Here is a 12494-nt window from a genome sequence, read left to right as displayed (position 1 = left end):
AAACACAGAATGGGTACAAGTAATAAGGATATTTACAAAAAGAGAATTTCTTATATATATATATATATATATATATATATATATATATATATATATATATATATATATATAGTCTTTCTTAAGACTAGACAATATTTACCAGTATAACCAATATAAGCAAAGATATTAGAGAAAGATACAGCTTTCTAAAGTGATCATAAAGGTAAAATAAATTTCTGGTATGTAATTTAAAAAAAATAAAAAAAATAACAATAAACCTTTGCCTGATGATCTTTCCAACGGTCCCTGTAACCCACAACGGAGACAAAGACATGACTTTTGATTGGAAAACCTTTGGAGGAAGTCTAAAACGTGATGCTCATTCGAGAGAAGCGCCTAAAGTGGATTTAATAGGTCTCAGTTTACATCATCATGTGCTCCTGTCGGCTCTGTTAATTTTTTACTTTATATCACGCTGTGAGCAATCTGGAGAACAGCGACGCCTTTATTCAAACGGACGTGTCCCCCGCAGAGAGAGAATGAGAGGGGTAGTCAGTGAGGACAAAACCTACGCTTATTCTCATTTGCTTGTAAAAGTCACGTAGTGTCACTTGTTTTGCAATGCAATGATAATTGTGAAATTCTCAAACTGCTTATACGATTACTTGTGACATTTTTGCACATTATTGTGCGGGTTGTAAATAGAAATAACAATATTTTGTGCAAATCAGTGCCACAAATCTTATTTTTTAACACTGATTTTCGGGTATTTGTGAATATATATTGTGCAAAACATATTCTTCCTCCACAAACCACTGACTGCATTCCAGTATGGACCAACAGAGGACGCTCAAGTTATTGCTGGCCCATTTTTTAAAGGGCTGTATGGTGTAAGGTGTATGATTTATTTCTTTGCAAAATTATTGCAAAAATGGGAAATGCTTTGGTTTTGGTGCTTTTCCTGCAGGACGCCCCGTTAGGATTACCGTGGACCTATTTGAACTCATATCAGGATCTTCGACTGAACACAATATAAAAGAAATCTTTTGGCCCTGAAGGCAAACGTCTCCCCCTCCGTCTGTTTTACATATTCACTTCTCGCTCCGGGTCTTCCTCACAATGGAAAACATTGATATGCACATTTCAGTTCAGGTAGGCTATGTTTCACATTGAATTGAACACTCGGCCGTTCACATTTCATGACAATACGCGTATGCTCGATGTTTGAAAGCCAGCCATTAGAGGCGTGAAATGCATAATTAGATCAGGGCGCTGCAGCAGCTTTTGGCACATTGATCACCTGTGATGAATGGAGCCGGTGGCGCCCAGCTCGGACACACGGGGGTGTGTATGTGGGCGGAGACGTGCCCACCCACTCCGCTGCTTCTCTCCTCTGCTTACTATATGAGGAGGCAAGTTTGGGATCCCCCAGACAGATTCAACTTTGGTAGTCGTCTTGTCAATCTTCCAAGAGTTTTCTCTCCACCCCGACAGGAATCCGCTGTTTGCTCAAGCTGTGATTAGAGCGCACAACGCCTTGGACTGTATTTTTCAACCCCGTTTTTTATTTTTATTTTGTATTGTTATTCCATCGGTGAAGCTAGAGCTCAAGATGCCTCGGTCGTTCCTTGTCAAGAAGTATTTTCCCTACAAGAAGCAGCATAATAGGGAACGCTACCCGGAGAGCCACACAGGTAAGTTTGCTATTGTCCGTGATTGTATGCAAGATATTTGCGAGTGCATTAGATACATAGGGAATCACAGTCATGAGCTCCCCATCAAGTTACCTGCAGACACATAACAGTCATGTGGCAGACGTAATAAGGTGTATACCTGTCATGTAGCAGCTTGGGCATTCCTAATTCTTGTCCCTGTCACCTGGAAAAACTCATGATAAGAAAGCTTGTGATGAAAATAGGCTGTAACGTGAACCCGAAGAATGAAAACGGGTTTAGTGGTTTATTAGATTGTCTGTCCCATTTAACTAACCTGACTTCATTTCCTTTGCATCTCCAGCTTTTGTGCCAGAAAACTTTCCACTGGTTGAACTTCCATCAGAGAACAGCTCTGCACTGACCTGCCAACCCGCCACGCTAATATTCAGCGTGGACATCCTGCCTCGACCTCACCCCCTAATTTCCCCAGAATCTCTCCCCCCTTCACCCATGGGCCCTTTGGACCTCAGCAGCTCTCCCTCCTGCAGCAGCGGTGAGGAAGAGGAGGACGGCGGACGTACTTCGGATCCACCAAGCCCAGATACAATTCAGCCAATCTATCACTGTTTGCACTGCACCAAGAGCTACACCAGCCTCTCTGCATTTTCCCAGCATCAGATGTCCCACCAGCTCCCCCCCTGTGCTCCCGAGACTCCTATGACCACAGAGGCTTCAGCACGCCCGGTCTTCCACTGCAAACACTGCCCCAAGGAGTACAACAGCCTGGGTGCCCTGAAAATGCACATTCGATCACACACGTTGCCCTGCGTGTGCACCACGTGTGGCAAGGCTTTCTCCAGACCGTGGCTCCTCAGGGGACACATTCGCACACACACAGGTATGTCAGACAATTGATTTTTCCAAGATCTGTAGGCTTGTTAACTTAACAGCTGGTTGCACCTTGTTCTCATTGATATTCATTGACGTTTCCTGATGTGTGAGCAAATGCTGGGTGGGGGGGGGACATAATCTAATCTTCCTCACAGGTGCTTTGCATGTTAAAAGGCACTCTGCATTAATGAAGTTAGTGTGTCCTACCACTGTTTTCTGTTATCTCTAGAGTATCTGAAAAAACAATGACTCAGGGGTAAACTTTTGTTAATGTGTTGGGAATGTTGGGCTGGCACTGATTGTCTCTCTCTCTCTCTCTTTTTTTTTTTTAACCAGGTGAGCGCCCCTTTGCTTGTCAGCACTGTAGCCGGGCCTTTGCCGATCGCTCCAACCTGCGCGCCCACATGCAGACCCACTCTGAGGTGAAGAAGTACCAGTGTGGCTCCTGCTCCAGGACCTTCAGTCGCATGTCTCTTCTGAACAAACACAGCGCCTCTGGATGCTGTCCTTCCTCGTAAAAGTCACATTCCTCCTGTTGTCCTTTCAGTTGAAGCTACCTGTTGTGATGGGAGCCAATGCTATTAGCTGCACACACACACATGAAAAAAAAAAAAGCAGTTATACTTTTATGAAATGTGCCTTAATCAATTAGAGGATCAGATTGAGGTCCTATCTGTGTCACAATTTTGTCTCATCCATTGTGATTTGAGAGCAGGTGGACATTCAATTAATTCCCAGGGGAGCCCGTTGGTGCCCGCCAGTCCGGGACTTTGGCAATGTTGCAGCTGCTTGTGTGTGTGTGTGTGTGTGTGTATGTGGGGATGTCCTTCCTCACTATACTATGCATACATGACATGTGTGTATCTGAGCAAATGTGAGTGTAGAGACAGCTGTCTGCATGGTGCACTGTGGAGGCAGGGCGCTGAGGGACGTGTTAGCTGTGACCTCGACAACAGGTGACACCCCCTGCCTGGTGTGCCTCTCTGCAAGCCAGAAACACTTTCAATAGACACTCCAATATGTGTGTGTGTGTGTTATAGGACCAAAAATACACCTTGCCTTTTTACAAATGTCTCATTTGAAAAGAAAAAAAGTTGTCATTTTTAAGTGGAGAGTCACAGGAAATAGTGGAAATATACAACAGACATTCATGACGTGCAACAAATGGTTCAGTCAGCCAGGAATTGAACCAGGGACTAACTGCTCAGGGCTGTTTTACAATCTAAATGACATTTGTATTTTGGATAAGTGTTGACATACAGTTTTTATGAAACATTGAACTGAATGTGCCTTTTTTTAAGGTTGTGAATTTTTCTGTCATTTGTAAATAAAAGCATTGTTTTAAAATAACAGCTCGTTCCCGTCTGCTTCTTGTGTGTGTCAGCAGGCTTCTTATTTAAATACAAATGAGTTCATCAGGACAGACATGACAGTTTCTGAATGGGAAGATAGAGCTGTACGTTGTTGTATATGGGTTCATGTGTGTTAAGGGGGAGCGGTGATGGGTTTGTGTGATGCTGAGTGATGAGGGGAACACCTGCGCACACCTGCCAGGCTGTCAGCATGCACAGATGGAGGACACATGCCCAAGAGGTGGGGAACACTGCGGTTGCAGGTGTGGGGGAAAAAGGCAGGCAAGTAAACTGGTGTCAAAGAAAATGGTAAGCTAGAAAAAGGATGTGATTTTATTTTTCAGAAGAAAATTTGTGTGAAATCAGCTGAGAAGAGTCCCACTGACCCACGTCCAGCTTTGGGAGAGGAAGGAGCGCTCTGGGGTCAAGATGAGCAAATGCAGAAATAAGTTGCAGCTTGTGCAGGAATGGTTAATCTCTGGGTTACCTGGTAGGAAGTTCTGGTGAAAGTGCAGTCTTCCACAACCTGAATGGGAACATTCAGGGTGAACACATGGCAGCAATGTGTCTCCAATCCCTACTGCCCTCCTGACCCACACACACTGACGCCAGCATGTCTTAGTGAGGTAACAAAGTGTTTCCTCCAATAGCTCACGGTGTTGAGAGGTGGATGCATGTGTGTGTGTGTGTGTGTGTGTGACAGGGGTTTGCGGGGGCACTCAAAAAGCTTGAGATCAGATTGCATGACTTAGCTTGTCCAATGTAAACAGCACCCGAAAGACTACACACGTGTGTGCACGCATTCAAACACACACCGGCTGAATAAAGAGGTGATCAAGGGGGATTTTTTAAAAACATTTGTCTGTCCTGGGCTCCTGTTAATTGTGAGGTGAGAGTCATTTAGTCATTGCACACCTACGCAGGCAGTGAGTCAGAAAAGCAGAGAAGCACGCCACAAGGGACTGAACTGAGCTTGAACTTGTCACTTTTATGTGTTAGAAAGATGCAAAACACGTCAAATAATGCAAAAAAGAAAGATAAAAAAGAAAGATATTGCATTTTCTCCTTGGGACATTGAAGCTCGGCCAAACCAAATTTATCCAAAACAATGCCACCAAACAGACTGTCATTTCTTATGTGTTTCGGCCGTTTTGAAATTTAACTCTGACATCTTGCTCGGGGGGCATTTTTCCTGGTTTGCAGTGTGTGGGAGGCAGTCTATCACTCTGTAGCTTTGAGGCAATGAGATCACTGGACCTGTCACCTTTCTTTTTCGGTGTGTGTGTAATATCATATTGGTCTCCTCAAAGTGCTTTAATGTTCACATCGTCACGCATGTAGCCCCTGACTAATTTAACATTCCTGAGCCATTAGTGACAGACATACAATATCACAGCCTAACACAGAGAGGGCTGCTCTGTCTACTGTCATTGCAGTTTGCTCCTGAATTAAAGTAATAATTAGATTTTCCAGTAACAGGAAATAATGTAATGCTGAGATGATTATTTAAATATACCACATGTGTTACTCTCATGGAAAGAATGTCTGAAGTGTTATTAGTTTGCTCTAACAAATGAAAACAGTGAAAATGTATTCACTGATAACTCTGTGATTTTAAAAGCTGGACGGTGTCCAGTGAAGAGCAAACCCTGCTTTTGGTTTTGTGTATGCAAAAGCTGATGTTTGACAATACGCAGCGGGATGAGTTTTATTTTGTTAGGATGGCGTCATCCTGGAAACGCAAAATATATGGCTTTCTCTAAACAATCACCCTGACTCATAAGTGGGGCTTTGCATGAGTGTAAAAGAACAGATCACAAGGCCGGGTTAAGCCGGGTCTCTGGATTTGAGAAATGGTAAGCAGCAGAGGATATCAACAATGAAATAAACTTTTTTCAAACGTGTAGCATGAACATTTTTGGGACCCAATATGTTGAAAGGTTTCGGGTAATGTTTAGGACACGGGAAGTGGCCTGTCGGTCTTGTACAAACACAGCCTGCCCCAAAAAGTGCTGATATAAAGCATCTGGGTGCGGCTACGGCTGTTTCTGTGCACATGACTGCATGAGAGCATTTGTGAGTCTCTGTGAGGGGCTGATGTGTCTCTGCTGGGATTTTACAGTGGTCCATATTGAAGAAGGTATGTTGCTGAAATCAGAATTGGCAGGGGTTGCAAAACCAATTCACTAGAGGATCAGATTCAAGCCAGGAGGGTTAAGTCACTGGGTTAAAGTTTCAAACTTTTTTTTGCAAGTGGCTCTTACACAATGCCACCGCTTTTCTCCTGGAGCTGTCCCAATGGACTCTTCTCTACCTTTGTCCTTAAAAAGCCATTAAAAAAGCTCAATTTTTCAGAGGGCTGACAAATCTCCACCTCTCTACTCCAGAAAATAATGCAGGATGAGGAAAGTAACGGCTTGAGGTTTGCATGGGAGGGTGAAGTAAGGATAAGAAGATAATAACGGGAGGAGGAACAGAACGAGGGAGAGGAGACTGGACACTGGAGGAGCGTGGGGGTGGGGTGGCTTGGTGGGTGTCTGGAGAAGAATGACTGTTTCTGTTTGTGGGCCATTAATCAAATCACTAGGGAGTAGAATTTACAGAGGAATGCTACATGTTGCAATGCAGACTTGATCAATGACATGCTGTGTGAGATATGCTGACTATGGAAGGTTTTCAAGTGAGAGTTTCACACAAACACACAATCAATGTGCAAAACACGTGCAGATCTTTTTTTTTTTAATTTATTTTTTATTCCTGTGCCGAGTCCAAAGAAATTATTTCTTGTTCCAACTCTGTTTGTTTTAAATTCTTGTTTTTCATTACCTCTCCGAAGACATCCACATTCAACTATGTGAGACACGCGCACGCAGAGCTCAGATCTCTGCACAAATAAACCCGTTTTACCCAAGGACAGGATATGGCCTGCAGGAGGGGGTACACGCCATTTCCTGCCCACCTCCGCACTCCTGCTGTCCCCTTTCAGTGGTGTGTGTGTGTGTGTGTGTGAGAGTGTGTGAGTGTATCAGTGTTATGTGGCCAGTGCTTTCCTCCTAAACACAGACACTCTGTCCCACAGGGTCAGAGGGTAGAGGATGAGCCATAAAGAAACAGGAGCGTAAACAAATGAGATACTTTGTGCTTAACAGAAGCTTCCAACTTTGTGTCATGCAGAGCTCTCTACATGAATGTTTCTACTGCTCATAAACAGTTAAAGAACTACTAATCTTTAGTTACATGGGAATATGGGGCAAGAGAATACAGGGGTAGTATGGATGCAAATATCTCTTGTCAGAATAAACAAAAATAAATAGATGATTATGTAATTGTTAAAAACATACCAATATGTTAGGACAAAATTCCTTTAGATTCAACTTAGATTTAGATTCAAACAGGTCCGTTAATGAGCCACAACATGGCTGGTGAAATGAGAGACATTCTTCATCTCGTCACAGTGCAATGATCTGCAGTGATCTTCAGAATTCACGTGTACGTGACATGTACCACCCACGTTAACATTGTTAAAGACCGCCATGCAAAACCCTGTAGTCAACAGCAGGACAAGACTCCCTGCCACACATAAAGAGTGCTCAAGAACAGCTGGAGGGGGAAAAAGAGCCCAGATTCCCCACATCAAAATCTGATCAACAATCCCTCAAGATGGTGGAATATTCCCGATTCACGGAGGCTCTATCCCAAAGAGCTTGCTGCCAACATCCCAGTGCAACCACAGGAAACCCCAGTGGATCAGAGTAGTTTTGGCTGCACATGCTCAGTGTCTACCAACAGATATTCATTGTGAAGTTGTTTTATGTGCAACGTTATTTTATCTGTTAACCTTTTGCAACTGCACACTGCCTGTAGGTATTGCAATGCATGTGCAAAGGGAGCAGCATGGTTTAGGAAATGGTGGAGGAGAGGTTTTGCATACAGTATGCTTCATAAAGTTCTTACTTGGGCAAAGAGCAGAAGCACTGATGAAGTATTGCCAGAGGTGAAGCGACTGCGTGTTCTATTAAAAGTTGCTTTACTTTTTCAGTATCATGACCTCACATACATTTGCCGTGCAGTGGAAAAGTGATTGTGGTTTCATCAGTGGTAATGTGACTGAGGCTTAGCACACTTCACTTCACTGATTAGCACGCCTTCGCCCAGAGACAGGAGGAGGGAGCCTGTGAAGCTTCAATTTGGTGAGAAAGTTGCTCGAAGCTCAGCAGTTAAATCACCAAACTGCTGCTCTGCCAGTGGCATTGGTGTGTATTTCAGCTGTGAGCCAGTTAGGACTAACTGTGATGCAAGAAAAGGAGTGTAAGGGTTGATTGTGAGCAAACCACACGCAGGACAAGCTAGGCAGGGGCCAGCAAGTCGTGACATGAGGGAATAAAAGAGTACTGGAGGAAGAGCAGGATCAAACACTTTCTGGGTGAGATATTGCCAAGAAAGCAGGTATCAAAATGGATATAACATATAAGCATGAGCAACATAATGACTAATGAGGGGGAGGATATTAAAAGTGCAATACCTCTCTTGTGTTTTGCTTGGATCTCTCCAGGAGTCTGTGTTTCATTTGGCAGCTGAGAGTGAAAATTATCTTGCGTTGAGTATTATTTTGTTTTTGTTTTCTTTTAAAATTCATCCTTCTCCCCTCTCTCTCCTCGTGTTGTTTCATTCTTTCTTGCCCGCCTGTCTCCTTTTCTTTACCTCAGGTATTCAGGTATTCTCCCCCAGGGTGCTGCTGGTAGTGCTGAGGAGTGCAAGGTGCACTTTTGTCCTCTTGTCAGGGCCTGTGTGGGCCCGGCGTGGAGTGGGTGGGCACCAGCCGAAGGACCAGGACAGTTCTATTGTCCAAGCACATTCCAGTCAATGAAGGATATGGTGGGGAGCGAAGGAAGGAGGGGCTCTGGGCAGGGAGGACAAGATGGGTGGGGAACAGCCTTTGAGTGAGGATCTGGGGTTTGTGTGCGTTACTGCAGATTGCCTCCCCTCTTCTCCTCCTCCTCCTCTTCGTTTTGTCCCGTCCTGTCCTGTCCCTTGAGGAGCCGCGGGGCAGGCACATGCACCTGCCTGAAATCCACACCCCAGGGCCAGACGCCTATCTCCCCATCTCCAAGGTTTTACAGAAATGCCGCATGTGCCACACACACTGGTGTCCACTTACACTCTTTTAAATGGAAAGCACAGAGGGACATGTAGCAACGGTGCACCTTAAGGGTCCAAAATCTGGAATTGAAGTCTGTTTACAACTTTTAAGGATGACAATAGTGTATGTAAAAAGAAGCTGTATAACATATTTAATGGCTCCATGAAAAGCTGAGTGAAATCCAATAAATTGCTTCAACTTTGTAACTTGAGTCAGCGTACGTTGCAGCTTAAGATAACAAGTCTGCAAAAGCAAAAAAAAAATCACGAGGGCTTGAGGCTACATTAGCTCTCAGACAAACTCAGAGGAGAATAAATCAGCCTCTGCTGTGATGATATTCTTAGTTAGTCAAGTACTAGCCGTTAAACATGTTGGATGTAGAGAGTTAACCTCCTCATTTCACTGGTTTGCCATCTTCCTAAGTTCATCAACAAAGTCAACACTGATTTTCTGAGCCACATTACATAAGGGAACTTAAGCCACAGTATATTTGGAAAAATTATCTATCACATCCAGGCAAACTTTCTATAAGCTGTCTCTCTCTCTCTTTGTCATGCACATTTTTCATGGTAACCAAATATCCACGCAAAGCTTTGTGTAACATATCTACTGCTTTCTATGGCGCACCAGGTTTGTCATCAATCCCAGATGGCATCAGCGGGTAGATGGTCTAATGGTGCATGTCAGAACACATGGTCTGGCTGATGTGAGTCGTCTGCATGCGAGTCAGCGTGTATTTGTGTGTAACTAGACCCGCCTGTGCAAGGGGGGACAGGTGTGTCACCACCTGACCACACCCCCGGGCCACACGGCACCTCCTGTCCCTAACACCTGTCCCCTTCGTCGGGGCAAAGACCTCCTTTTTGCCTGTGTTACACACACACACACACACACACACACACACACACACACACACACACACACACACACACACACACCGGCTGTGGCTTGTCTATGAGGAAGGCAGGTTGCTGGGCTGTGACGGAGTGAGAGGAATCAGATCAGACGGTCTGGTGTCCAGTTTGACCTGGGCACTGAAGCAGCTGTCCCACTGAAACTAGAACTCCATCGACGCATCGAGCTCAAGCTCCCTTTCTGCCCTACAACATGCTACATGTTGTCATGTCTACCCACATGGTGACATTACTGCAACCTATTCCTTAAGCTGCTTCAGCCCCTGTGAACAATAGAGAAGGGAAAAAGGAATGATAACACTGTTAAGTTCATATAAACTGTAAATAATCGTCAGCATCAAAAGAGAAAAGACAGGCAATTTAAAGAAATGATTACCCAGATTGTTAATTGATATTACAGCTTCAATACAAGTGCATATTGTGATATTTTTAAAGGATAATTAGAGTTTACCCTGAGAGCTAACATTTGGTTTGCTGCCAGATAAATGAGATAATGTTTCTAATATTTGTTATTTTTTGAACGAATGTGTTGTTTGGCCTAATTTGAAGTTGGTGAAATAAATGTTTTAATAATTGATAAACTGAAAAAGGGTGCAGGTTGATATTTTCTTCTGTTTGTGTGTGTGAGAGAAAGAGTCAGCAAGAGAAAGGCAGGGACAGGTCAAAGCAGCCTGAAGGCCATTGTAAATTCCTCGTTGGCTCAACCAAAGACATTCTTCTGTGGTGTTTTTCTTTCTAATCTCTATGCTCAGATTACCAGCTAGAGGGGCCAAACAGATGACAGGAGCACAGGGTGGCATGCATGCACGCACATGTGCCCGAACACACACATACAGCACATCATCTGACACGCACCATCGGTTTATCGATTGAACACGCCACATTGCCGGATGCCGCAGCACTTTAATGGAAGATTTGCACCTGATACGTTGCACTGAATGAGGCAGAACTTTTGGTAGCACAAAGAAAAAAAAACCCACGCTGAAATCATTAACCGAGAGCTTGTTTTTTTGAAACCCAAAGAAAACAACACCCCTGTGGAGAATGCTGAAAGGATTCACACATGACAGCCTCCCAGTGCCACCCAAACACACACAAAATGCAGCATTTGAAACTAGAGGCTCCACACAAAGCCTTTCCAGATGTGACCAAGTCAGTTTTCACTGCAATGACGCCTCTTTAACATCCACCGTTAGATTTAACACAGTTATTTAATCAGTGAAACAAATACTAGGTGCAGTTATTTTTCTCACCTGTAGAAGAAAATCAGTGCAGGAAGCATAAGTGTCAATTTGGCTGTAGAGTTACAGTAAACATATTTATTTCAAACGGTTTCTACAAACTTAAATTACACATTATCTCATCTGAATCGCCATATTGTAAAAATTAACTTATAACTTATAGTTGAATGTGCAGTTACATTCAGGTATTATTATAGAAACTGAAACTTTTCATTATATGAAAAAAGTTATTGTATTTAGCCCTCAGTAGTGTGAGTTCGTGTTTCATTTAATGATTTAAAGCTCATAATTTTAACCATAATGACTTGATTTTGGGTGATTTGTGGTTGGATAATTTGATTTTATTTGTAAAGCTTTATTTCAGTGTACAATATGTAATTTGCTCCGCTGTGAGTCCATGCAGCACAATAAACACATCCTGGTACTACATTATTTAGCTCCCACATACTGGTTAGCTGCAGTCTTCAGGCTGCAGAACTCATTGGTTTTAAACATTAGTACTGCCGAAGCATCCTTAAGGAAATCATTCTTAAAATAAAAGTATAAAACTAATAGCACTGTCAATATTTTATTTCATGGATTCACGATTGGTCATCAAGTATAAATTCCTTCTTTTTCCGTCACAATCATTTCCTGAAGAGTGGCCATATTAATATAGAGACATTAAAAGTGAGTGATATTGTCACACTAATTCTTCTAACTTCTAATTTAACTGTGCTATTTACTTACAGCAACAATGTCAGCTTCCACCTGATTTCACTGGTCTGTTCAAGCCAGCGTGAAGGAAAACAATGAGAACATTTGCAAGGAAACTGCAAGGGAAAAAACAAAACAATCCAAAATGGTTGTGTTTGCAGGAAATGTCTAATTTATAATCAAATAAGAGGTCGCTGAAATAAACTACCATGGTCATCCAATAAACAATGTGCGAAGCACAGTCAACGAGAGTCAACGATAATGTGCTCACCTTGGTCTTGGTCACATTGTGTGACAATAAAGATGTTCTCGTTTTCTATGCAAAGAACCAGAAGTGTGCAATTTACTTCCAATGTGTGTCACACGTCACTTGATGATTATAGAAAATGAAAACAAAAACCACCTTAATAAATTTTCTTCCCATTTAATTTTTCTTTATTCTTTTGTTGTTCATTCGGTTCAGGGCAAAGCTTTGATTTCAGGTTCAGACTGCAGAAAACTCTGCAGACAGATGTATTGTCAGTGAAAATTAGACACATTTAGACTTAACCTTCTGTCAAAGTTCACTTGTATTTTGCTGTCTGAGCTGAATCTTTTGTCTTGTCAAAGTCTTTACCTTTCCTGAC

At 42.9% G+C, this 12494-nt stretch overlaps 1 protein-coding gene across 1 annotated transcript; it reads left to right on the top strand.

Moving 5' to 3' along the window:
- The first annotated feature begins 1427 nt into the window (after window positions 1-1427).
- snai1b (snail family zinc finger 1b) lies at window positions 1428-3784 on the top strand. The gene is made up of 3 exons (XM_006796303.3): window positions 1428-1673; window positions 1996-2532; window positions 2862-3784. Exons 1-3 carry the CDS (start codon window positions 1592-1594, stop codon window positions 3041-3043), a joined length of 801 nt encoding a protein of 266 aa, XP_006796366.1. The 5' UTR covers window positions 1428-1591; the 3' UTR covers window positions 3044-3784.
- The last annotated feature ends 8710 nt before the right edge of the window (window positions 3785-12494 follow it).

This window comes from Neolamprologus brichardi, chromosome 20 (assembly GCF_056152115.1).
Source record: "Neolamprologus brichardi isolate AB-2024 chromosome 20, ASM5615211v1, whole genome shotgun sequence".
NCBI lineage: Eukaryota > Metazoa > Chordata > Actinopteri > Cichliformes > Cichlidae > Neolamprologus > Neolamprologus brichardi.
This window is presented reverse-complemented; position numbering and strand designations above follow the sequence as displayed.